The sequence below is a fragment of the Drosophila eugracilis genome, unplaced genomic scaffold (assembly GCF_018153835.1).
Source record: "Drosophila eugracilis isolate 14026-0451.02 unplaced genomic scaffold, ASM1815383v1 contig_2152, whole genome shotgun sequence".
Lineage (NCBI taxonomy): Eukaryota > Metazoa > Arthropoda > Insecta > Diptera > Drosophilidae > Drosophila > Drosophila eugracilis.
In genome coordinates this window covers 1,399,541-1,425,545 of record NW_024573036.1, presented here as the reverse complement: position 1 = coordinate 1,425,545, position 26,005 = coordinate 1,399,541, and the positions used below count along the sequence as shown (strand labels likewise).

Sequence of the window (26,005 nt, the reverse complement as noted above, 5' to 3'; positions counted from 1 at the left end):
TCTAACTGCAATTTGTTTGAGTGCAAAATGAAATGAAAAGTGTGTTTTACATCATGTAGCAGCAAGCCACTCAAAGGTGCCCCTAGCCAAGGTGCTTCCTCTATTGACGCTTCTGCCCCTCTGCACACGTTTTCACTCGACCCAGAGTGCAGTGGGAAATATGCAATAAAAATAGGAAACGCTGAAATGAAAACGAAGTTGGCCAAAAAACTAACTAGGTACGTGACAAACGGAAGAAGAATCGTCACACAGAGAAAGCCGAGAAAAATCAGTCAAAATGCCAGACAAATTGAATGAGAACATTCTGTGGTCGACGTTAGTGCAGATCACAACGGAAAACTGAAGCTCCAAGTTGGAAAACGAAAGTGTTTTTGGTATTTAGTTTATATATTTTTTGCAAGTCTTAGAATATTTTAATGTGTTGAACGAAATGGCAATGCTTATGAGCTGGAGGCAACTTTGGCTGTTGTTGCTTCTGGTAGCAGGTCTCACCTTGGGACTTCCTAATTTGGAAAATCGGACGCATGACCAGATTGAGCAGATAATAGGTGAGTTATTTCTAAAATTTGGTATTTTATACTTTTACATTATTGATTTTCCAGCTTGTAGACAGCCAAAGGCACCTGGCCTTTGTCGAGGTCGCCAACTGCGATATGCCTACAACAAGCAGACCGGAAACTGCGAGAGCTTCTACTACACGGGTTGCGCCTCCACTGAGAACAATTTCCTCACCTTCGAGGAGTGTCGCAGGGACTGCATGCAACGTCTGCGCTACTAAGAACCACTTTAACTATGCTTAAAATATATTTATTCTTAAAGAAATTGTCATACGTAAATCTAGTAGACTCGTGAGGCCTTAAGACCTCTTTGGCTTCTTGACAAGTTTCTTATTGGCTGGCTTAGAAGGGTTTCTCCTGCACAAGAAACTTAAGATTATGATCAGAAGAATTAAGGGAATCGAGAGCAAGACAATGCTATCCACGGAGTGGTAGACGACTGCACTTAGTTCTATGCCTGGGGATTGAAGGAGTTCGGCGGCAACTAGGCCGTTTTCAATGACATGCTCCACAGACCAAACCGCCGATTCCATAGGCGTTTTCTGACGTTCGTTAAAGATCTTCGAGACCAGAAGGGAACGTTGGGCGTAACTGGAAATAGAAAAGGCTTAAAAAACTTATTTTTCTTTAGAGCTTATTTGGTACTTACCTCGTTTTGCTAAGCTCGGTGAAAGCTCTATTTAAGTTCGGAGTAGTGATCTCTTCGTAATCCAACTTTAAGCCCATCCCTCGATTTTGCACGGAAAATGCATTTAGGAATTGGTCTCCATAGATGGGCGTGATTAGCAGGGGCTTGCCACAGTGAACAGACTCCGTGGTTCCCAGTAAGCCGCCATGGGACCAAAACAGCTTTACTTTTGGGTGACCTGAAATGGAATCAAATTTAAAATGTAAATGACCCTTATCTAGTTACTAAAACTGGTTTAAGGGTGACCACTTACAAAGAAGAGCCAATTGAGGAGCCCATTTGACGAAAAGAAACTTGTTGGAATCCGCCTTTGGAGTTTCCTCTGCTTCCCATTTCCAGATGATTCTCAAGGGCTGTTGATGTAGAACTTCCAATATAGCTGCAAGCTTATCCTCATCGATACTCGAAGCTCGCACCATGGAACCCCAGCTAATGAAGATCACACCTTCCTGCGATTGATTGAGGAAAGCAGAGATGCTGTCTGGTAATTCCTTCTCTGCCTTCTTAGTGATATGAACCCCTCCGATTTCCACGAACTGCAAAGATTGCGGGCGACTTCCCATCAGAGAATAATGTTGGTTTCCGAAAATGAAAGCAGTTTGGGTGCGAGCTACTTCTTCCACGTCAATCTCAACTCCGATATACTTTTGGATCAGCTTGTTATCAGCCCTATTGGAGTGATATTTGTAGAGGAACTTCAATAACTTGGCCTGAACAAAGTTGAGTAAGCGTTCGTGCCAGTTCAGTTGGCCAGCAAATCCCACAAATTCCGACTGTATGAAGGCGGGCGTGTCCGGCAGATCAATGCGATCGTAATAGTAGGGCATGAGGGCACAGGTGCTCAAGCCTATAATTGGCAGATTCAACAACTTGGCCAAGACCAGTTGGCAATCTGAGTTGAAGTATTCCGTGAGCAGAAGGTCATAGGGTTTCCTTTGGTGTCGTTCAATTACCCTTTCTATGTGACCACTGGCGAAGAGATGCTCACAGGTCTCCTGACCCTCATCATGCAGGGCTATATACTCCCGGATCAGTACTCCCAAGGATCTTGTGGGTGTATTCTCCGTCAGGGGAACCAAATTGATCGTGGTGCTCGACTGATCCTCATCAGGCGCTGAGATTAGCAGCTCCTCGTAGTTGGGAAAGGCAGAGGCTTGGGGATTCTTCACGTACGAGATCACCGTGATGTCATGTCCACGATTTGCCAGCTCATTGAGTATGGGCATCACCACCTTGAAGTGGCTAAAACCGAAGTGTGGGTAAACGGCCAGAACATTTCCAGCACTTATTGACGGAGGAATCCCCAGCAGCAAGATTAGCACTCCGATGCGCACCAACGACGTTGTCATCGTTCCGTAGTTTTCCGCCGAATGAATCGGTTACCCAACTCTCAGATCCGATAACCTTATCTTCCATTGTGCCGGTGTATTCTAATCGGATCGCTTAGTTTTAGTTAATCAAAGTGATTGTTGTGGCTTCTGATTGGAGACTGCAACTGCTATGGAATGCACTTGCTCGGCTTCCCATGGAAAGTTCCAACTGGAACTGCTATCGATAGGAATGTATCGATAGTGTAGGCTATATATTTTGGCTATGTAGTTCGGAATAAATAAGTTAGAATGCTAAGCCTTCGTATGAATAACTTTCACTTTTAAATCTTTTGTTATTTTATGTTAATTTTGCATAATAAATCCTTTCAGGATTGTTTCTTCTAATTGGCACACAATGTGTAGCATATTTAATTTGACTTACTTATATAAACCGTTTTATTGCATACTTTTCGGATCAGCCGTTGGTAATGTTTTTGGCTGTGCTGCCACTTGGTAAAAGCAATAAATAAAGAGGGCGCCACTATACCGTTAAGAATGAAATGAATTTTCTACACTAAGAAAAAAACAGATGACAAATATATAAAATTTCTATATTTTAACTGTTTTTTAATTACATAATGAATAGTTATGTTTAATTAACACAAAGAACATTCTACTGCCAATACAACCTATGTATGGACTGATAAGAAATCCCTATGCAGAACTTAATTATCCATTTAGAAATCAAGGCAAGTGTTAACTTGAGTCATCCGACTCGGCAGCGAGTGCAAAAGGGCCTCAAGATATTCGTCTAGACAATTGAATTGCAAGGGCGATGGGTAAACGCCCTCAAAACACGGCGATAATGGACAGTAGTAAGCGTTAATTGAACCGCAAGCGATGTGAAGCGATAATAAATGCAATTGCCATTCGAAATGCAGGCAAGGATCCAAGGAGCACTCGCCCAGAGTTGCAGATACATTTGCAGACACAGATACATTTGCCAGCTGCTGCAGCTGGCTGTCTGTCAAGTGCACTTTGCACTTTGAGCTGCGGTCGTCGGTCACTGCATTTGGATTTGGATTGGGGTCTGGGCTTGAGCACTGAGTTTTGTGGCTGGTTTGGCCGGGTCCGGCTGACATGCCCGCAAGATTAGTGGCAGTAATTTGAAGTGCCCCGCCCTGCCTAGAAATGCACTCAGAGAATAATTCCAAAAGAACTTTTAGGTGTTAGGTTTAATAGTTTGTAGGATTAATAAGCATTTGGTTGACTGTTTTTTGGATTAAGTTAAGATTTTCGAAAACAATTTAATCCGATTTTTAAAAAGTTACTTTGTTTAACCAAAAGATTGTAAAATATCTGGAATACAACATAAAAACCTTATTGTGTAAAATTTTTTAGGGCTGATAATGAATTTGCTTGCAGCATTAATTGGGTTGGACTCGTTCAATGATGTAAAATCGTTGGAAAATGTAAAAAGAATGTTAATGTTGGGTGGTTGGGGAGCTGTGAATAGAGTGCCATAGCAACTTATGTGAGTGGGCGTTATATCGACCCACTTCCCAGGCCCTTTCGATGCCGATTGGCTCTGGGCGAAACACTCTCTCGCACTTGATAACAGCCAGTTAACGCTAAGTGATTTCTCGCTAAGTGTTCCTCTTTTCGTCGATAAAAAAGTGTGTTAAATTCAACAAAAGCCATGCTGTGGGCAAATTGTACGAGTATTTCGACAAAAAGGGCAATTAAAAACGAACATTCCGGACGATAAGTAGGTGCCCATGGGACCAATTATATCCGAATGGTGTGGTGCTGATTCTGGTGGCTGTGAGTGGCTTCGATCAGTAGTTTCGCCCCCAGACTGCTGATACTGCGTCCAACGGGTTGTTTGTCGTTTCGGTTTCTGTTGGGGAATAGGTTCTGGAATCTGGGCAATATGGAGGGTCAAATACACATGGGAAACGCCCCACACACTTTGGGCACTTCTGGTCTTCGCTTATCGCAAGCCTGGCTTCGATCGATCGTTCCCAAGGCCCTCTGTGACGCGAGCCCACTCCGAACTCCCCGGCCTTTGGTCCCCAAAGTACACACACTCTTTGAATAATATCTGATTATCTGAAAGTTGTTGACTTTTTGTTTTGTTTTCGATTTTTTCTTTCAGTTTTTAAAATATTTTTTATGCAGATTGTAGAACTGCGTTAGTTTTCGGACTAATATTATCACTTTAATAATTTCCAATAACTAGCATCCAAAGGATAGCTCAAGTCCACAAATTGAAATGGAACTTAAGTTTAATTTTATATTTATATTAACCTTGATACATCTTAATTTTATGGTAAATACAAATCTTCCCCTAGTTTTTTCTCTAGAAGAAAGGACTGATTTATGGCGTTTTTAGAAACCAGCTGACGTCAGAACCTTCCCCCGAGGCGGTTATTTCCCCCAAATAATTAATTCTTGATCCAAGTCGATGCTCTTGCGACGCCATTCAGAAAACACGCGCCCACATTGTCCGGCTTTAATGGCCGGCTATTTGGAGCGAGGTCCTTTTCCATGGGCCCTCTCCGCAGGACTTAATTAGAGCGATGTTTGCACAGATTTCAGCATTTTACCATTTTAGCATTTCAGCAGTTATGATCCAATTTGGCTCGTTTGAGGACACACGCCCCGGCTCATTTGTTTGCCCATTTGTCTGGCTGTTTACTTCGATTGTCGCCTGAGCATCGACGGCCAGGATTAGTAGGCAATCAAAGGAGGGCACAGGACATGGGTGGACACTGCGCAGGACATGTGTGCCCAGCGGGCGTCGGCCAGCAGACAGCTGCCAAGATTGGGACCGGGAGTAGGTCCTACTGGGGTCCAGCAGTGATCCAATTAACGTCCGGTCAAAGGCAAACAATGCACTGGGAAAAATAATGTTATAAATTTAAAATAATTTCCAAAAACATTTCTTATTATAGAAGTGGGAAACACCTCTACTTTCTCTCAGTGCACACCTTTCCATAGCAACTGGTCGAACTCGTGCCTCCGGACAATGACGGGTAGCTATCTGCTGGACGGAGGAACTGAGGAGGACCGACGGCCATGGACTGACAGCAGATAACTAGCCAATCTCGAGTCCGAAATGCAGTTGCAGTGGCGGTCACTTGGAGCTGCAGTTTCCTGTCCCCCGTCGAGTGCCGAATGTTGAACGTTGAATGCCGCTGCCGAGGGGCGCATTAAGGTGAACTGCACGAGCTACTTGAATTGGGTTTAGGTTGGGTTTTTGGTTTTGGTTTTGGGCTTGGGTCCCACTTGTGGTAGCTCGTCGAGGGTTTTCAGCTGATATAAGCTGCTCCACAGGCAGACAATCGTCGATAGCTTATCGTGGGGTTTGTTCTTGAAGAAGCTCTTCTGGTCGGGAGCTTAACGGCAACAAACATGCAGACGGGAGCTTAACTGCAACTTGTCCACCCACTCGAGGGCTGTGATTGCAGGTGATAAGCAACCATTTGAATAGCCTCTAATCAAAGTTGTGCACTGAACTAGGAGATTGTGGAATGTTGGTTGATAGTGATTGTGGTAATCTTTAAGAGGGTTTGCTGTGATTTTTCAACTTTTTTAAAACGAAATTCAATGCTTATGGAATAATCAACCTAATGAATGAAGAAATATATAAGCTGAAAGTGATATTATATATCATTATAGTAATGTAGCCATCACCCTTACCATTTTAGTTTCGCTGGCAAGTGTTAAAAGAACTTGATTCGTGCGCCGAGAATTCAGGGGAATCGACAATGGGACCGTCACCCAACATTTGTTTGCCCATTACTTGATTCCGAATTCCGAATTCCGGGCGTACGCCTCTAAAAAGGAAGTCCTGAGTCCCCGAGGAAGGGCGTGCGCGCAATGTAAACAAATGGAGAGGTGCGCACGCGCAATCTTCGAGTCCGGTTTTGGTAGACTGTAGAGGGTAGAGACTATTGAGGGGAAATGGCCAAAAGGGAAGGGGCATTCGGCATGTTTTACACGTGAATTACGATGACAAAAAGGCCAATAAAGCAGGCAAACAGGCAACGAGCAACAGCCAACGGGCAAGTGAAGGTGATGCTGAAAAAGCAGAAGTTTGTCCTTCCCCGGTTGCAATATCTCATAGTTTGCGTATCTGTATCTGCGCCTTCACCACGCGACGCGTTTTATGGCCTTTGTGTGCATTCGTGGAAACTATTCAATTGATTCGAAATTGCTGCAATATAAACGCAGTGCTGCCGATCGGATCTCTCCGGATCGTAGATAGTAGGTAGGCCATGGAGTCCATAAAGGCATATTTTCGAGATGCGGATATATATCTCTCGGGTGAGATGCTCAGGGACGCGCGTGTGTTTCTGGCCCGGGATATAGTTAGCTGATATAGGGACACGGAAAATGTGGCGAAATGCCTGGCAATTTGTTTACGGCCGGGGACAAAAGTCAGCCGAAGGTTGAGAAATCGAAGACCCAATGATGTTGCAATTATTGAACCTTCTGTATTTTCAAATTTCCATCATTAATAACACAGGCGGGGACCAAGGTGAAACATGGTCTCGGCTCGGATCTGCTCGGTTCGGATCGTATCGCATCGGACGACTTGCTGTGACCATTAGCGAGTTTCGGCGGAATACGCGTGAATATATCTGCTAACAAAGCGCGACTCGAGCGCATCAATTGAAGGTGAAGGAAGGAAATTTCAGGAATGCCAAAGGAAACGCCGCAGGTAACCCTCCCGAGCCCGAGCCCGAGCCCCGGAACCCATACCCGTACCCCGTAAAACCCCTGGAACCCCGCGACTCAACTTGAGCATTAACGGTCCCAGCAAGGAGCCGGTGCTAGCATAAAGATCACCCATAATTATTCATCTTGGGTGGGGTTCCATGTTCCAGGTCTCCGTTCCCTGCTCTGAAGACGTGAAAAACTCAAGAAACTGAAACGCAGGATCTTCGCCTTGGGACCGCTCACTGTGTTTGTCAACGCAGATGCTAATCACAGCATTAGTCGCAGAGATTCCACTTCAGAGCACGGATCATTCCTTCGGATTCGATATGCCAGTTCCGAAACCCAAAACTCTGATAGTTGGGCTAACCTCGGTTCCCCAGCAGTGATTCAAGGTCACTAGCATATAATTGCAATTGGATGGATGGGACGAGATAAGCTGAGATGGCCAGTTCCTCGGATAAAGTTGTCCCAGAGTATTTGGCAAACAGATAATTATTAGCAGCAGGACCTGCAGGATAACCTGCTGGACACAACCTGCAGGATGTGGGCTGTGTGTGGTCCAAGGTGACGGAGCGGGCAGTCTGGGGTTAACCGTGAAACTAAGTTCGATTAGTTTAATCACTCAATGTATTGGCAGGGGAGTTCCTGAAGACTCAAATTAAGACATTAAAGAAGGGCGTTTCTTAAGGGGTTTAATGGTTTGAAGGCAATTGAAGGCAGTTTGAAAATGAAGACCAAGTTAAGGTTCAAGGTTTCAGGCTATCTTTAGCAAGCATTTCTCAAGCAGACTTTCCTCTTCCTATCACAACTAAGTCCCCTACAAATATACTTCATATGTTAGCCAATAAAAGTATGTTTAACATCTAATAAAATCTGAATGAATAGATAGCAAAAGAAACTAAATGGAGAACCTCTAGGTTTTCCTGTAAAAAGGCCTTTTGTACTTAAGTTTTTTATGATCCCGACTGGCACTCCCGGGAATCGATGGCTGCGATATCTGAAACTTCCCGCTCCTAGTTTAGTGGCTTCGTTGTTATGTAACAACCACAAGAGTGGTGCCTAACATGGCTCCTTCGCAGGCCTGTCAAAACGAAACCAAACAAAACTGAACTGATAAGCAGGTTTGGAATTTGTAAATTTTAAGGAGTGTGGTTCGGTAGTGGGTTAAGACCCATAGCTGGAACTCCACGGGCAGCCACTTGAGTGCTGCAACTATTTACTACCGTATTCGAATCTCCAGATTCCCCGAACCAGGCATTAGCCTTAAGTAGTCGTAAAAAGGCAACTGCGAAACTGCAACGGCAATGGCAACGGCAACACTCCCCCAAAAACACACTTGAGATGCAAATGGAAATGCGATTATGGACCACACACACGAGGCCTATAACCAGGGATCTGACCAATAAATTCCAAATACTTAGTTGGAAATGGAAGCACTTTTGGCCAGTGCGCCTGAAAGTCTCTGCCAGAGGAATACAATGTCGACAATTAGTCTCAGGGAGAATGTAAACAAACTTGGGGGTGTGGAGAGTTTTCAGAAATTGAAATTCCGCATCGGGTTACAAACTGGAGATCTGCTTTCTCCGGTACAGATCATTGAGAAAATCCAGTAATTTATGGATAGCGCCGCACTGTAAACACAGCCCTCTAATAGCCGGATCGAAATAGCCAACATAGCATGTAATCGGAGCAAACAAACACTTGACACTCCCGCAAGTGGCGCTGAAGGATCGGTGTTGGGATAGGGAGAGGTATAGGGATAGGGATCACTATCCTGGACTGCAGGAGTTGGATATGCATCTGGCATGGAGCTATGGACCTTGTTTTTTGTGGGTCGCACATGTTTTGGCATCATAAATCACGTAATGTCAGGGGTGCGACCTTTCGTGTCGTCCAAAACGCATTTTCACACTTTTCGTCGCCCCGTAATTTGAATACTTTACGAGAGATCTTCACTGGAAATCATCGAAAAGCGAGATGCGCGGCCCTTGGAGCATTATTAATTACACACTTGTCTTGGATTACATGACCGGCGATGTGGGGTTTATCAGTCCGCATGATTATCTATCAATGGGTGGCCATCAGCCGATCGCCAGATCAAAGGTCTCGCCCTTCATTAATACTCCGCGTAATTAGACGTGGGTCGAGCCCAAAGCGCGAACTCTCTCCCCAGGTGTTTCTTTGGGCTAATTGAAAAGATCGAACTATCTGAATAGGAACCTCGGGTGAGCCCATTTATGCCATTTCAATTAGTCCTCCGTGCTGGCACCCCAGCTGATCTGATCCCCGGGTGAACTCTTGCCATTCCATTATTAATTAATCAAAGCATCGTTTCGAAAGGAAGACAAAGTCAAGTCGACTCTTAACCCTTGGTGGGCTGAATGGAAACGGAAAATGGTGGCTTGAGGTTTAAGAGTTAAGTGCAGTTTCAGTAAATCATAATTTAACACCTAACTAGAATGGATTTAAAATAATATTACAAATTATTATTATTCACATTAAGACAATCCTTGGCCTTTCCCTTGATACTTTTCCAAACTTTTCCATTCCAAAATCATTGTCAGTTCAATGGCAGAGGCCCAACCCTCCCTCCAATCGCTCAATCAAATCCCTCAATGGGTTAATTCTGGGTAAGCATTTTGATTGGCGGCTGGCGGTTGACTTTGGGGGCTGCCGACAGAGAGGCCATGGAACTGGGAACCCAACCACCGAACCACCGGATAAGTTAACCACCATCCGCCGAGCCGTCCGCCATATTGCTAAATCACAAACGCAAATAAAGCATAAAAGGAAAATAAATGGAAAAGGAGGGAAACAGCCGGCGAAATATGAAAGTCGGCCGATGTTTATGACAAGCGCGGCGGCTAAAATCAAAGTCTCTGGCTGGTCACCCGTCCCTCTCGCTCTGCATCGGCCCATCTCCCTCGCTCCCACTGCTGGCCATCGTAAAGGTGTTGTCGCCCCTCGTGCCGTTTTTTTATTATTAGATTTCTACCAACTCATTCTGTTTTTGCGACATTTTCGAGGCTCTTATCACAATACCGGGGTTGGCTCTGGCTCGGGCTCCGCTCCGTTTATTACCATACGGCAAACAGCTCCGACGCAATCATGGTGGGGATAGAGGATGATATGGGGGCATGATGGTTACTGACGCTCGATCGATAAGCCACCCGCGGAACGAGGTGCTTTAAGGTAGCTGACATCCCACAAAGCGCCGACATCGAAAGGGGGAGGAGTTTCGGGTGGTGAGTCACTTTTTTGGGTGGAAATCACGAGGGCGGAATAAAGTTGACAGAAACCACGTATTTAATTCTTGAGTTAGAGAAGATACGATTGTAGAAAACAATATTTAATGCCTGTTTAAAGAGAAAGTATATCTGACTCAGAAAAAGTAAATAGCTCAGTCGAAGTCAGAGCTCAAAGTCCTTCTTACCTTTCTTCAAATGATAACAGTAAAGTGTTTTGCCTTCACCCCTTTGAACTTCTCATAACACTCTTCCTGGCAATCATCTGAACTCATTTTCCTCTTACCAAGCTCACCGGCTTGTGAAAGGATTAATCTAATTATTTTGGCAAATAGAACGCAATCCTTTCGGGGAGTTGCTCGCCCAAACCGAACTCAGCCCTAAACCCTTTGGATTCGCTACAGGAAATCGCAGGCTTGTTGTGGGGGAGTTGCCTCTCGCAGCACTAATATGACCAGAGAAGTCAACTGCCCTCCGGATCAATCTAATTATTTTGCCAAATAAAGTGCAACCCTTCTGCGGACTAACCCTTCCTGGATTCGCTACACCCGAAATGGGCCGAGGAACCCAGACGAGGCCACACACACTCGCATATGAAATGTGCAGATTCTCGCGTCGAAGGATGCCCTTCCAAGTTCACTAATCCTTGGGCTACTCCTTTTGTTAGCGCGCTGGTCTTCCAGGTACGATGGTCGTGCGTGAGCGAAGGAATATTCCTCCTTTTGGAAGGAGTAAAAGTGCGTCGCGCCCACCGCAAGGCGACACACAATGGCCCCGAAGCCAAAGTCCAGTTCAGGGCAACGTTTAGGGTTAGGGCTAGGGTTCCAGGACAAGAAGAGGGAATATGGTTTTACGACCCCTACGACAATCCCAAGATGGTATCGGCTACCTGGGCACCTACCCGTCCACACCCCTTTAATTACGCTAGTAAAGGGTACACCCCTTTTCCTCAAGAGCGGAGAGGGTTTCGGGGTCGAGCCGAATGTTTTGGTTTTGGTCGTGCCAACTTATGGCCAAGATGTCCTTGGGTTTACGATTCGCGGAGTCGCGGGCGTGACGCGTTTATGGTGTGTTTAGATACTTTTCGCAAGCAATTCAAATCGCAACAATGCCGCATGCACCCGTCTCTCGGCAGCCTTGACTTCTGCACATCCCTTCTGGACATCCGCGAGGGAAAGAGATCCCGATCCCATATACAGATTTACCTAATTATCATGCGAATCCCAAGGACTGCTGTGGAACAATTTTAGCGACTTTTTGGCGTTTTGCCAGGGAAATCGAGGTTGCGAGTTGGTTGTTTTCCCTGTTGTTGTTGTTGTTGCCCAGTTCGTTGGAAGCATTTCCAATAACTGAAATTGTTTTTTCCTCTGCCTCATCGCCGTTACTATACTCGGTCGGTTTTTGCCATGAAATTGCAAATTGCTTTCGAACGAAGCCTTGAGCCGAGGCTTTTGGCCCTCTTCCATCTTAGCTTGGTGCCTGGGAAAATTGTGCTGTATTTTAACCCCTCCTTCCCCGGGGGGAAATTATATAAAATTGTTCCTGCTGATGGTTTTTTAACACAGAAAAAGAAAATGGCTGAAAATGGTGAATAGAAAACTTAGTTCTAGAAACCAAAGTAAATCTTTATTAACTTCCTTCAGTAGCTTACCCAACTTCGATTCGCAGGAAGAAGTAATAGATTTTCCTGCAAGTGAAGGTCATCAGATAGATAGAGATTCCCAAAAAGTAGGGCTCTTTATTTTCCATATCTTTTCCAATGGCAACAAAAAGTGATTTTGGTGGAAAATGAAAACCTCTGGCATATGGCCCACTAAAAAGTCATTTTACAATTATTGCCTATGACTCCGCGACTGCGACTCTGACATTTCTGCTCTAAAAAATCTAATTTTATTCGTGGAAACACGAAAAAATACCATAAAATATGCATGGCCCAAAAAAAGCAGACAAAGAGAGCAACCAAAAAACAAGAGGAACATTGCTAAAAACCGGGTCAGAGTCCACCGAGCCGAGAGTCAAGAACCGAGGGTCTTCTGCGAAGTGTCTTTGGGCGTTTTATGATGCCAAAGAAGCGACTAAGTAAGTTGTCATTTTCGGTTTATGATGATTTTGTGATTTTGTGATTTTTTGCTCTCGTTGTTATATTTTTTACGCTCTACATTTTTGTACTTGGATATTTTTTCGCAGAGGAGGACCTTTAAGAACAATGCCAGGCTACTAATGTCGAGCAGGCCGAGAGTTTTATAGTTTTTTATGGTTTTATGGCCGAGCCAATGACTTCTTTATTGGTGCAGGTCCTTGGCTCGTAGTTCCAGGTCTTCCCATCTTTTTTATGGCCATCTTTCCTGCTTTCGTTGATTTCCGTAGCCTTCGGTTTCCTTCCTTTCCGTTTCCGAGCGTTTGGAGAATCTCGCGTTTTCCACATGCAAATACCGGGACATGTGTTTCCCCCGAGAGGGCTAATCCTTTCGGCCATGTGTTGACAAGAGCAACAACAATAATAGCAATAATATTAGTATCAACAACAAATGGATGTAGCAGGAAGTCAGCCAGTGCGATGCCATATATCATGAGCTGGGAAACAATCGGCCTGTGTCTTTCATGTGTCTCCACTCCGCCGTGTTTATCTATTTATTTATTTATTTGCCTTTGTACACTTATGACATGATGTTAATTACCGCTCGCGACTGGGAAAAGGAAAGGAAACGAAAGGGTGGGCGGAGTCGCAGTCCCTCACTTTGAAATGGAAAAGTTCGCCGCCTGTTTGTCAACTGTCAACAGCGGCGACAATTGCCAAACGCCGAGGCTAAAGCTGTCAGCCGCTGACGAACCGCCGGTATATTCGATGTTTGAGCGGATCGAACGGATCCAATCTGGCCAACACAGAATCCCAGACACACGCACTCTGGGAAAATCCTTACTGCAGGATACCTTTACCTATTGATTCAGCCTGTTTGATCTTTCGCCCGCCACCGCTTGGGAAAGTTTATACTAATTGTTGGGTAAATATTGCTTAATTTAATCACCCAAAGTCAATCTGGCAAAGGACCGTTTCTGACGGAGTGGGTCGCAATGGGCTTAGTCTCGAGTCCCTCACATCCTGCATCCCGAATCCCTGACTTGGTAAAACCAATCAATGGGAATGTTTCTTGTTTTGCCAAGTTAAAGGATTAGCCGCAGATCCATTGCGGAAATGCTTCACCAGCAGAGTCGACAAGTCAAAGTCATGGGAATGTACGGGATTCGGAAGCAGGATAATGGGATGTGCATTATCCTTGTTTTGGGAAAATTGTGAAATATTTTTTAATTTGCGGAAAATCCATCAGGAGAATGGTATTCCATACGGAAGCAGGGAAAGAGCATGTGAAATGTCTGAAGTGTCTCAATAATAAATATAACTTTCCCAATTATTGTGGAATTATGAAATGTTTAATACGCAACTCCACTCGAGATATAAATTGTGAGTTTTCCTTCCCTCTATAAAAACCAGGACCTAGCACTGTTATACAATATCTTTTTAATCTCGAGTAGTTTCCTTCCAGACAGTTTAAGAAAAGTGCCCATAAAGTGCACCTGCCTGTCTCGCCTCGATTCAATTACATCTTATTAAATAATTACCCAAGTGAGTAGCATGAAGCACTTCGAATGCGAAACTCATTAAAGGTGATTTGACAAGCCCGAGTGGCAGCTCAGGTGGAAATGGTGAAAGTTCACTGCGGTGCAATTGTATAACGAGGAACTTCTAAAAATCTATTTCGGAATTTTGTATAATATATTCCGGGGTCAAAATGTAGTTTTAAACCTACCTTTCCATGATAGTTTTTCAAACCCCAATCCCATATTTGTAAAAATGAAATTTCCCATTTTCCATGACCAAATTACCTCTTTGAATTACCCTCCAAATTGCATTAGCAATACGTCAAACATAATGTTAATTTGCTGTAAAATATGGCCAGCATATCCTGCCGGAAACCCTTTTAAAAACCAATCAATTTTCGCTACAAACGGCCATCTCCGCCCACTGAGAACTTTTACGGCCATCACTTTGAAGCGGCTAATTGAATTCCAGATTAAAGTGTAAACCGAAATGGGGAATAAAAAACTGATTTGTGTTGCAAATTAAAATTTAAGTGAAAACGAATCAGGCACAAACACAAACACGGGCGGGGACAATAGATTACAATATCCCGGGGCGCAGACAGCACGACATTAAAAAGGCACGAGGACGAGAGCTAGCGGGGAATGGAGATGGAAAGGACATGCCAGCACCCAGGACCCATCACCCAGGACCTTCGTGCAGCTGCTGCTGGTACTGCTGCTGACGATGGCACATGCGCCTGGGAGGGATGCGTTCAGGGATTGGGATTGGGATGCGGGCTGGACTTTAGCGATGGCTGCCTGCCATCAGCAGCAGCAGCAGCAGCAACAGCGGCAGCTACAGCTACATCAGCAGCAGCAACAGCAGCAGCAACTACGGCAGCAACATCAGCAGCAGCGGCAGCAACAGCAACACCAACAATATCCCAGGCTTGCGACCGTCAGGCAAACGGTTTCCGCTTGTTTACTGCTCAAACGGAAAAAGCCAGAGACACGTCCACATCCACATCCACCAGATACAGATACCGAATGCTATGAGGGCCAATCCGAGAGCAGCAGGTAGGCGTGGACCTATCTACCATTTCCAAATAACTTCAACCCCGCCACAGGCAGCTGCCGTTGGTCGGGCCGCTCGTCACCCTGGTCGCCCTCCTCCGCACTTCTCGGCCGGTTCAAAAACGGGTCGCCACTCCGGCAGTTGCAGTCAGTTATTAACGAGCGCTACTCCCAACAGCAACATCGCTCAGCGGCAGCAGCAACAGCAACAGCAGCAACAACAAGTCACTCAAAGGCGGAAAGAGACAGGGATATACACTCCACTCGTTTCGTTTCGTTTCGATTTTCAACCGTTTGAGTCGGAGAGCGGCGAACGGCCAACGAATTCAGTTTGTGTCGAGACGTTGTCGGTGGCACGTCGCATCGAAAAGAACGCTCAGTCAGCTGAATAAAGATATAGATACAGCTACAGATAGAGATACAGATACAGATACACAAGTGCTAAACCAAAGTGAACCGCGCAGTTCCCTAACCGTCTAACCAAAAACCAAATAAATCAAGAACGGCCAAAAAAGACAGTATAATGTCTTCCACATCGGCCTCGCCCATCAGCAACATAACCGTGGATGACGAGCTCAACTTAAGCAGAGAACAAGGTGGGTTCAAAACGAGTTAAGAACGAGTTAGGAATGCCGACGGCTAAATGGATTACCAGCTGCCAAGACTCAGTTAAAGGAAAATCACTTTCCAACTTTAGTTCTTGTTGTTATAACAAATAAACTTTTAGCTAGTCTTAATTTTAAAATTAAATAACAATAACTTATATTAAAACTTAACTAACTAACTTCTTCTTTACTCTCTTTTAGACTTTGCTGAGGAGGATTTCATAGTGATCAAGGAGGAGCGCGAGACGAGTCTCTCCCCCATGCTGACACCCCCGCATACGCCCACCGAGGAGCCCCTGAGGAGAGCACATCCCGCGATAAGCGAGGAGGCCGTGGCCACTCAGCTCCACATGCGACACATGGCCCACTACCAGCAGCAGCATCAGCAGCAGCAGCAACAGCAGCAGCAACATCGCCTGTGGTTGCAGATGCAACAGCAGCAGCAGCATCAGGCACCCCAGCAATATCCAGTTTATCCCGGAGCCACCGCCGACCCCGTGGCCGTGCATCAGCAGCTGATGAACCACTGGATCCGCAACGCAGCCATCTACCAGCAGCAGCAACAGCAGCAGCAGCAACATCCGCATCACCACCACCACCATGGACTTCCGCACCACCCGCACCCACATCCTCACCATGTGCGTCCCTATCCCGCTGGCATCCATACCCTGCACGCCGCTGTGGTTGGTCGTCACTTCGGATCCATGCCAACCCTGAAGCTGGGAGCCGGTGGTGCCACTGGTGGACCCAGCGGAGCAACTGGCACCAGTCGCCCAAAGAAGCAGTTCATCTGCAAGTACTGCAACCGGCAGTTCACCAAGTCCTACAACCTCCTGATCCACGAAAGGACCCACACGGACGAGAGGCCCTACTCCTGCGACATTTGCGGCAAGGCCTTCCGGCGACAGGACCATCTGAGGGACCACCGGTACATCCACTCCAAGGACAAGCCCTTCAAGTGCAGCGATTGCGGCAAAGGCTTCTGCCAGTCTCCGCACCCTGGCCGTCCACAAGGTTACTCATCTGGAGGAGGGACCCCACAAGTGCCCCATCTGCCAGAGGAGCTTCAACCAGCGGGCCAACCTCAAGAGCCACCTCCAGAGCCACAGCGAGCAGAGCACCAAGGAAGTGGCCTCCCCGCCAGCCACTTCCCACTCCGTACCAAGCCAGGCATTGAGCTCGCCTCAACCTGAGAACTTGGTACAGCATCTGCCCGTCCTGGATCTATCCTCCTCGTCCTCCACCTCCGAGAAGCCCAAGCGAACGCTGGGTTTCACCATCGACGAGATCATGAGCAGATAGATTGAAGGACAGCCGAACTGAAATCTGGTTTCTGTTGAGAGATTCAAGAAGAGATTCAGAGAGCTGGACAGCCGCCAGGCATGGGAAATGCCTGGAATGGAAAATCAACCGAGTCCAGCTCAGGTTCTGGCCAAAGGTAGAAGTGGGAAAACCTCGCCAGCAATCCGCCATCGCCAACGCCATCGCAATCGCAATCGCAACCCAGTGAGCAGAAGAGTCATCCTCCGTGCAATCGGTTCTATATAACCCGGAAATATAGCCAACCCTATTGCGTTAACCAAATGCCAAAGTCAAATAGCAGAGGAAATCTGATGAGAAGTCTAAAGAAAGTATTGCAAGCACAAGCCTCCTACAAAACAATTCCAAAACACACAACTGTAAACTATAAACCTAATAAATAATGTATAAGTAACTTTAACTATAGCTTAAACTATATATTATTGTACCTTATAGTCGTAGTAGCCCATTCAGTTCGTAGTGCTTATGGAGTAAACCAAATGTTATGTTACAATAGTTCAATGTTCAATCAAACAAACCTCAAACCCGCTTTGGTTATTAAAAGACTGTTTAATTACTAGCTTAAGTAATGCTTGAATAAATCAATCGGTCGATTGTGTAATGTTAAACCCGGCGAGTGTCATGATTGCTTACTTACTTAGACTTAACAACTTGATTGTCGCTCTAGCAACTGTGACTAAGCACAAAGATACAACGATCTCATTATCGCCTATAGCTGTAGTCTGTAAAATATTCGCACTGATATGGAGTTATCACTAAAAATACTTAAATATATATGCAAGGAAAGTAATTTTCAACTGAAATTTCATAAGTTTTTTATCGTCGAGGGGGATTTTGTGGTTTTCAGGTGTTTGATAATGGAAGCTACGCCTTGATTCATCATCAAATTCCAGGCACCTTCTGAACTGATTAAGCAATCTTTACGGTGCTGTAAATATCACTTTGTGGAAAAGATTTGGGAAGGCAAATAACTTTTAACTATTTATTCAAATCCAAATCAGATTGAGTGGTTTTGATCTGATTTTAATCACTATAAACATCTTCTTTATCCGATGAGCAACTCCCACACCTTCCTGACTTTTAGCATTTCTCATGCTGGAAACATAACTCACTGGGCCCGATCCGTAAAGCCATATAAGTGGAACCATCAAACAGCAGCTGTCAAAGTTTATTAACCATTGGCGTATAACTCAGTTTTTATGCAGATCCCGATTGGCGCATCTTTAAGCAGCTCTATTAGTTTTCAGGTTGCCGATTAAGTAAGCAGAAGTCTCGCCACCAAAATATGCAAACTGTCCCATAAGTTAATTTATGAAATCGAGTCGAATTGAGTTTGATGTCAGTTTTGCTATGGTTTTGTCTTGACTTGGTTTCGATTTCGGTTTCGGTTATTGTTTAACTTTAAGGTGTGGTCCAAATATTTATGGCCAGTGTTTCAGTTTGGTCTTCAGTTTTGGCTTAGTTTCCATTGTGGCTTCTTTTGAAATTCGGGAACGTGCCAAATGTCTTGCGGAAGGTATGAGGTTTTCCTTAATGGGGAGAAGAAATTCTCTAGATTTTTCTTTTGCCAACTCCATTTCACTTAGCACGCTCCTTACTCGGAACTGTCAGTTCTAGATTGTGATCTTTGTCTCAAAATCGACCATTGGATTGTCTTTAATTGAGGCCTAAGGTCGTCTTGGTCACCCTGGGGTGAGAGAGCCCGCATCAAGGGTCTACATCTGCCTCATTTGCTGCTCGATTTCCATTTCCATTACCATTTACATCACCTCCACCTTGATGACATACTCTCGGGCCTTATGGCCATGCACAATTGATTTTGGCCCTCTCATTGTCTTGGCTTTGATTTTGCTTTGTCTTCGGGACTGAAAAGTGCAAACGTATTCGCCAATTGATGTCTACATAGAGATTCCTTTTTTGGCTGGATTTATTTTTGACAAGTATCCCGGGCGCGCCCCCTTGGCGTGTCCTGCTGGCTTTGGCCAAACCCTAAACCTAGTCTTATCTCTCCAACTTGGTCGGGTGGTCAACCGTAGGACTAGTGTTCCCTGTTTTGCAACACTTCACCGCAGGCAGTCTCGGGTCTGGGTTGAGAATTTAGGTGTCCTGGCATTTCGACACACCTTGTCCATAATTGCACTGCGTACAACCAAAATATTTTGTGAAAGTGGCAGCGGGAGGGCGAGTTATCCCGACCAGATTGATATGTGTCCGCATGGGGTTGTGCGTCCCTTTTGGGCCACAATTAAACGCATCGGTTCCGCAACTAGGGTGGCATGTAGCTCGTATCCTGTGGATGTCCTGCCATTGTAAATTCTAGTGGCAGGACGTGCTGGAAAGTCGCCTGCCAAAAGTGAGCCATTTACTGCCGCAGGGGCAGTCTCCTCCTATTTTCTGTTCCTACCGAGCATGCAATTTTAATGAGATGCCCGGGGGAAAAGGACACACGGGATTGAGATAGGGTCATCTCCATTGTCCCGGACACGTTCGCACTTGGCCTTGTCCACTGGCTGTTGGGACCACCCAGTAACCCAGAAATGAAGCTGTGAGCTGGTCAACAGCCGAGGTGTTCAATTAAAACGTTGCAAATCAATTTGGAATCGAATCGAATCGAGGACACGCTTAAAATGGCCGTTGACAGAAACACTCATAGATGATGATGACAGCATTACCGCAGTAACATAACTTCAAAACCACCTAAAACCATTCAAGACTTGTCGAGTGAGCCAAGCCCAAAACTATATATATGCTCATATAGGAAAAATAGAAAACGCAGACAAAACAAAACTTGTCTCTCGTAATTGTACATTGTCTAGATTGTCAGCTCTGGAAGTGGTTTTTGATATGCCGACATCGCAACGCCTTTTGGCCCATAGCCACAGCCATCGTTTTGCCACTTCAACAGGCAGGGAATGCTTTTAGAGAAAAGCTGGTAGGATGTGAATGGGTTAGTTTCAAGGAGTTAACTTTGTATTTTATTTAAGTTTAACTCAGCAACATAACCGTTTAGCTATCACCCCTTCCTCAGAACTCTAAGAGCGCTGATTTGAAAACTTCTTACAATAAATATAAATCACGCCACTTTCCACTTCAGATAGTGCAGATTAATAGAAAATAAAACCACGGACTTTAAAGGCCAGCCACTTAGAGTAAGTAAAAGCTGGGAATACTAATTGGATACATTTTCCTATCGATGGGAACATCAATCATTTCCCTTTCGAATGGCTATGAAATAATAAATATTTAAGAATACGGAAAGAAAGAACCATTACTCATGGCGGGTCTTATCGAAGTACTTGCATGAAAAGTACTCGAACGAACCCACTTGAGAGGACACAAATACTGCCATCAGCCCCCTATTATTTCAGGCCCCCCTTTCAGCCACGTCCCTGGCAAACAGCGCAACACTTGATAGTTGCACGACTGTTGGCTGAGGCACACAGTAGTCGCATGTGTCACAATGTCGCAGCCTAATTGCACTACACGCGTAGTTACTTAGGGCAAGAACTCGGAAAACTCGGCTGACAAGTCTACTTCCACTCTGCAGACAGGCGACGACACTAAAATTGTTGGGGAGATACACCCAGCTACCCAGCTACCCAGCTACCCCGATACCCCGATACCTAGGTGCCCAGATACTGAGATACTCAGATACTTGACTAAGAACCAGCGACGAGCACTCGAGTCGAGTTCAATTTCGAGCTCGCTGGGTGTTCGTTTTTATGGCCGTCGCCACTATCGATCGGCTATTTTGACACTTTTGTTTTGGCTAAGAAGGTGTTTTAAATATAACTTACTTAGGTCCGAACAAATCTTAACTGACCATAACAAAAGCAACTGTCTGGGACTGGGCACTGAGAGAAATCTCAGCTCGAGACATTCTGAATCTGAAAGGGTTCTCGAATTTAAAAGGACGAATTCTCCCAGTGTGGCTCTAACAATGTAATCGCTTTAGGCCATTTTTCTGCCCCGACTTTTCCACCTTATCGGACTGGCTGAATCTCCTCCAGCCAGTGCATTAATTGACACCTAGAAGTGGAAAACGAAACCGGAGAACCCTCGGGCCAGAACCCTGGGGACAGAGACAGGGGACTGTGCTGTCAATTAGGTTGCTGAATTTATCGCCGGGCACAAATCAGTTTGGGAAATTTGTTAGCCCCGAAAATAGAGTTAGCCGGGCTAAGAGAGCGATCAATTTTATAGGCAGACAGCTCACGGGCACGGAGGTCCCTGGAAGTCCAGCACACTCGATAGAGAGAGATCGAAACTAGCTCCTCCTGCTCCTAATCCTCCTCCCCCTTCCAGTGGGAACTTAATTGAATTACCAGGGAAAAAACCACAGATAAAAGTGGAAACACCTCGGTATCAAGTTAGTTAGTGACTGGGGACCATCTTCCATGCTCTTGACAACTCTTTTGTTTGTCATGGCTGCCTTTTCACTTGTTCTCCTCCGCCCTTGCCCGCTGTCTGCTGTCTGCTGTCCGCTGTCTGTTTTATTTTTTATGATTTCATTCCCCGTTCCTTGACACTTTAATGCGCCCGCTGGCTTTGTGTGATGTGAGCCCTCTGATGGTGGCCACACAGCAACAAACAGCAACAAAAACGGCCCAATGGTGTGATGGCCATAATCCGATATAAATAAGACATTATAAGAGGCTCCCCATCCAGGCACCCGAATGTAGAACCTAAGCAGGATCTTCTCCGGTGCCTGGGAATGTGTGCCTGCCCATTCCCATTTCGGGATTACAAGGAATCGACGACATGTGGCGCTCAAAGCTCTTATTGATTTGAGCCGGGAAAATGACTAAACCGAGTCACGGCGATTGACTCACGGACCACCTAACTAGATGAAGCTATCGGTTCGTTATGCCCTCCCATCAGTCATCCTCAAGTGGCTCAGCAGAATTCGATTGCGAAAAGTGAAAACAAAGGGGTCAGCAGGGGAGTAGTTGAAGGGGGGAGAGGTTCTGTTATCATATGAATATCTAGAAGAATCTAAAAAGAAGTACTTGAAATGCCTATTTACCTTCTTTGCTTTTGAAATGATACCTGGGAAATACCTCATAGAATTCCTTAGGTTTCCCTTTCAGAACGCCAAAGTCTACGCTCCTGTTGATCTGCTCCCAGCGTTGATCGATTGATTTCATCGATTATGGCACAACAGTCAACAGTCTCGGCCTGGCCTGAATGTTTATTTGTTTGTTTGTTTGGGCCTCGCACGCAAACAACGCTGATGGCTAAGGGAGACGGACAAAACACATGATCAATTACAAGCTGGGGCAGGTTCCCAAGTTCCCAGTTCCCAGTGCCCAAGTACCCGATCCGTAAGCTTCGGCCCACGCTCTCCGGGGAGATCGTTCCTGCTCGCCGCTTAACCCCTCGCCACAGGCATGCGCACAGCTTCTTTCACTTATTATTAAAAGTAACAAATTATTTTCAATTGATTTACACGCTGGCAGTTCAGCAGTTCAAAAGCGTACACCCGCGCACCAAAAATCAGAAAAAACAACCTAACCCAGCCAAACCCTGACCCTGAAACCAGCCCCCCTCCAGCCCCCTCCTTGGCCATCTCTGGCTGTTGATTAACCACTCACTGGGAACATTTAATGTGTAATAACGATTTGTATCCGAGCACAAAGTAGTTATGTTGAAATTCCTCGCCGCCGTCGCAGTTACCATCATTAATCATGAGAATGTGAATCTTTTCAGGGAGTTGGAAGCGGCGGGGGGATCGGGGTACGTGGAAGGGCAGAACACCTACATCCAGTGGGTTCACATGGCCAGAAGATCTTCCGAGTTCCGAACAATGATCTTGGACCAAGCGATATTTCATATCCATAAACGGTTCGTAGGGCATGCCGGGTGTATGGGGGATAGTTTGGGGTCTTCCTCTTCTATGCCCCGATTTAACGCCCCGACATTTACATATGTACGTCCCGCACCTACACCCCCTTCCCCCCACCAACCCCTGAACTTCAACCTGAATCTTATTGGCGTTGGCGTTTGCCAGTGAACGTGCCTACAAATTATGTTTCTACACGTTTACATGCCTCTGACATGCACTCCAGGGCGGGATCAGGCACTGAGAGAAAATGCAGTACTTTATAGGTCTCTTCCTTATTAATAAGTCAGATTACAAGTTGTATTAACTATTAACTTTTAGATGTATGTTAAACCAATCGATGGTATACTCTTTTTCAAATCTTCAATTCCTACTTCTCATCTTAATTTTTCCCAGTGCGGGCTCACGGATTCTGGCTGGGATTCGGCCTGGCCTCGTCCACTCCACTGGAGATGAGATGCATCCAAGACGTGGCGAGCAGAGCGGAGACGAGTCCCTGGCTCACCGGGGTGTCCCTGGGCATCAAAGTCAAAGCCATCAGGCCTCATCGATGCCTCGTCATCCATCCCGTCGAGCCATCGACAGTGTCGGTGGTTTTTAGTTAGGTTCCCTTTTTGTTTTCCTTTTTTCGGATTGGCTTGGCCTGGCCTGGACTTTGTTTTTGTTTTGGGTGGGTGCCGCTTACCCGCTGAGTGATCATTGGGTTCGTTGAGCTTTCTACGTTAATTTGTTAACAACAATATGAGCGATACGCGGGGTGGTGTCGCAATCGCAATCGATGGAGAAGTGAGATCATTATGATATGGTAATTATCCCCAAATTGATTGAAGAGCGTTGAAAATTTGCCAAATTTCATCCTAAGTGGTTTTGTGTTGATATGATTGATTGCGGGGAAAAGTTGTTTGGTTTTTCATGGAATATTTTGGTATTCTTGATATATACAGGAGGAGGCTTGGTAAGTACCATTTTCATTAAAAAAAAAGAAGTCTTTTGACTACTTCAAAGCCGATATGTGGAATGTTATAGCTTGGCGCTGTCATAACAAAAGCAAAAGTGGTCGGAATGTAGAATGTTATACCTCGTTGAGCTTGTATTTCGATTCCTAATTTTCCTTTCCTAAAATGTGGTATTTGGGCAAAAATTGATTTTCTTAATCCGAAAAACGAGGTATAGCGGTGGTAAGAGTTGGTCGTTAGCAGCACAAAACAGTCGTTCTTTTGGCTGTGCGTCTTGTTTTGATTAAGCTAGAGCTTAAAAGCTGAAAATAATGTTGCAAATTTCTGTCAGAAATTTGTTTTTTGACTTTTTAGCCATTAAATCAGCACTCGCACTAACAAAATCAGAACAAAAATGTTATAAGTGAGTTTAGGGGTTTAAAGTTTCGGTAGTTAGCTGCATAAAACAGGCATTGTTTTAGTCGTGCCGCTTCTTTTGTCAAAGTGATAGCTAAGAAACTGCAAAAAAACCGGGATCCCTGCTGTCAAAAGGCGAATACAAGATTTTGTGCCCAAAAAATCACTTTTCTTGCCATAGCACAGCCAATAATGGTCCAAATGCGGAATGTAATACCTCTTACGGCTCGAAATTCCATTGCCTTGATTCCCAATTGGTTTACATTGAAATCTGGGAAACTTTAATTTTTTCCCATTTTTCACGAATTTTGATACCCCTTATCAAAAATGCGAAATTTTTGCAAAAATTTATTTTCTAAAAATCGAAAATCGAGTGATAGGGGTGGTTAGTTTTGGTCGTTAGCAGCTCGAAACAGTCGTTCTTTTGGCTGTGAGTATTGTTTTCATAAAATTATAGCTTAAAAACCTAAATAATATTGAAAATTTCTGTCAGAAATTGGTTTTTTGATTTTTTAGCCATTAAATCAGCACTCGCACCGAAAAAGTCCGACCAATAATATTAAAAGTAAGTATAGGGGTTATAAGTTTCGGTAGTCCGCTGCATAAAACAGTCATTATTTTAGCCTTGTCGCTTCAATTAACAAAGTTACAGCTAAGAAACTGTAATAAAATCATGGGTCTCGGCTGTAAAAGGGTGTGTACTACCGAGGAAATCATTATTTTGTTCATAACACAGCCAAAAATGGTCCAAATATGAAATGTAATACCTCTTACGGCTCATAATTCCATTGCCTTGATTCCCAATTGATTTGCATTCAAATCTGGGAAACTTGAATTTTTTCCATTTTTCGTAAATTTTTATGATGGTACCCCTTATGAAAAATGCGAAAAATGGCCAAAAAATTGATTACTGCATATCATCCTAAAATGAATAGGGTGGTTAGTTCTGGTCATTAGCTGAACAAAACTGTCTTTGTTTTGGCTCTACGTCTTGTTTTGACCAAACTATGAGCTAAAACCTAAAAAAATAGCAAATGTTGTCTATCAACCTTTATCCTGATTTGTCACCCAAAGTCGTCAGTATTTTGTTGTTGTTGTTGTTTAAAGAAATTGTGTTGAAAATTTACATCCAAATGTCTATTTCCGAGTCAAAATAGTTTCCCCTTGACCTAGAAAATCATTTGTGGTTACTTTTGTTTCTTTATTTTCCTTTCTTTCAAAATAGCCCATTTTTCGTAACAAAAGCTCAGCTAAAAATCGATTACAGAACCAGCTTAAAATCTCTCTTTCATTCACAAAACAACGAAAATCTATTCAGATGTGAATGAAACCCGATTCCCATGGAGATCCAGCGAGGCGAAATGTGGCAAATAAATCCATTGATCTCCTGCATAAATATGAATGAAGCCCGCGGCTAGAGAATTGTCTGAATAGATTTCGACCCGCTGCTAGAAGAACCGTTTCGGCCATTTTCACATGATTATGGGAATAGCAACAAAGGCCAATAAAATCCCCGGCACTTACATATGCAGAAAACGTAATTCCCTTGCCAGTTCCTTGTTCCTTGGGCCAAGCAGCCAACCAGCCAACCAGCCCCTGCCCGAAAGTCCTCTTGGCCAATTCCCAACTAATTTCAAGACCATATTGCATGATGTAGTGGGTACAAGAGGCGATTTTTATGTTAAGCACAAGGAATTCGGGCTAT

At 44.7% G+C, this 26,005-nt stretch overlaps 3 protein-coding genes across 3 annotated transcripts; 2 read left to right on the top strand and 1 right to left on the bottom strand.

Annotated features, from left to right (window-relative positions):
• The first annotated feature begins 140 nt into the window (after positions 1 to 140).
• On the top strand, positions 141 to 818 carry LOC108110690 (kappaPI-actitoxin-Avd3d). The gene is made up of 2 exons (XM_017219821.2): positions 141 to 548; positions 603 to 818. The coding sequence occupies exons 1-2, from the start codon at positions 431 to 433 to the stop codon at positions 776 to 778; spliced, it is 294 nt and encodes a 97-aa protein (XP_017075310.1). The 5' UTR covers positions 141 to 430; the 3' UTR covers positions 779 to 818.
• LOC108110689 (UDP-glucosyltransferase 2) lies at positions 792 to 2,728 on the bottom strand. Its single transcript, XM_017219820.2, has 3 exons — positions 1,499 to 2,728; positions 1,207 to 1,423; positions 792 to 1,148 (listed from the first exon to the last, which is right to left on the bottom strand). Exons 1-3 carry the CDS (start codon positions 2,592 to 2,594, stop codon positions 857 to 859), a joined length of 1,605 nt encoding a protein of 534 aa, XP_017075309.2. The 5' UTR covers positions 2,595 to 2,728; the 3' UTR covers positions 792 to 856.
• Positions 2,729 to 15,351: 12,623 nt separating this feature from the next.
• LOC108111231 (protein odd-skipped) lies at positions 15,352 to 17,714 on the top strand. Its single transcript, XM_017220634.2, is given in 3 exon segments — positions 15,352 to 15,777; positions 15,988 to 16,778; positions 16,780 to 17,714. Coding segments are annotated over 3 exon segments (1,173 nt in total). The 5' UTR covers positions 15,352 to 15,704; the 3' UTR covers positions 17,089 to 17,714.
• The last annotated feature ends 8,291 nt before the right edge of the window (positions 17,715 to 26,005 follow it).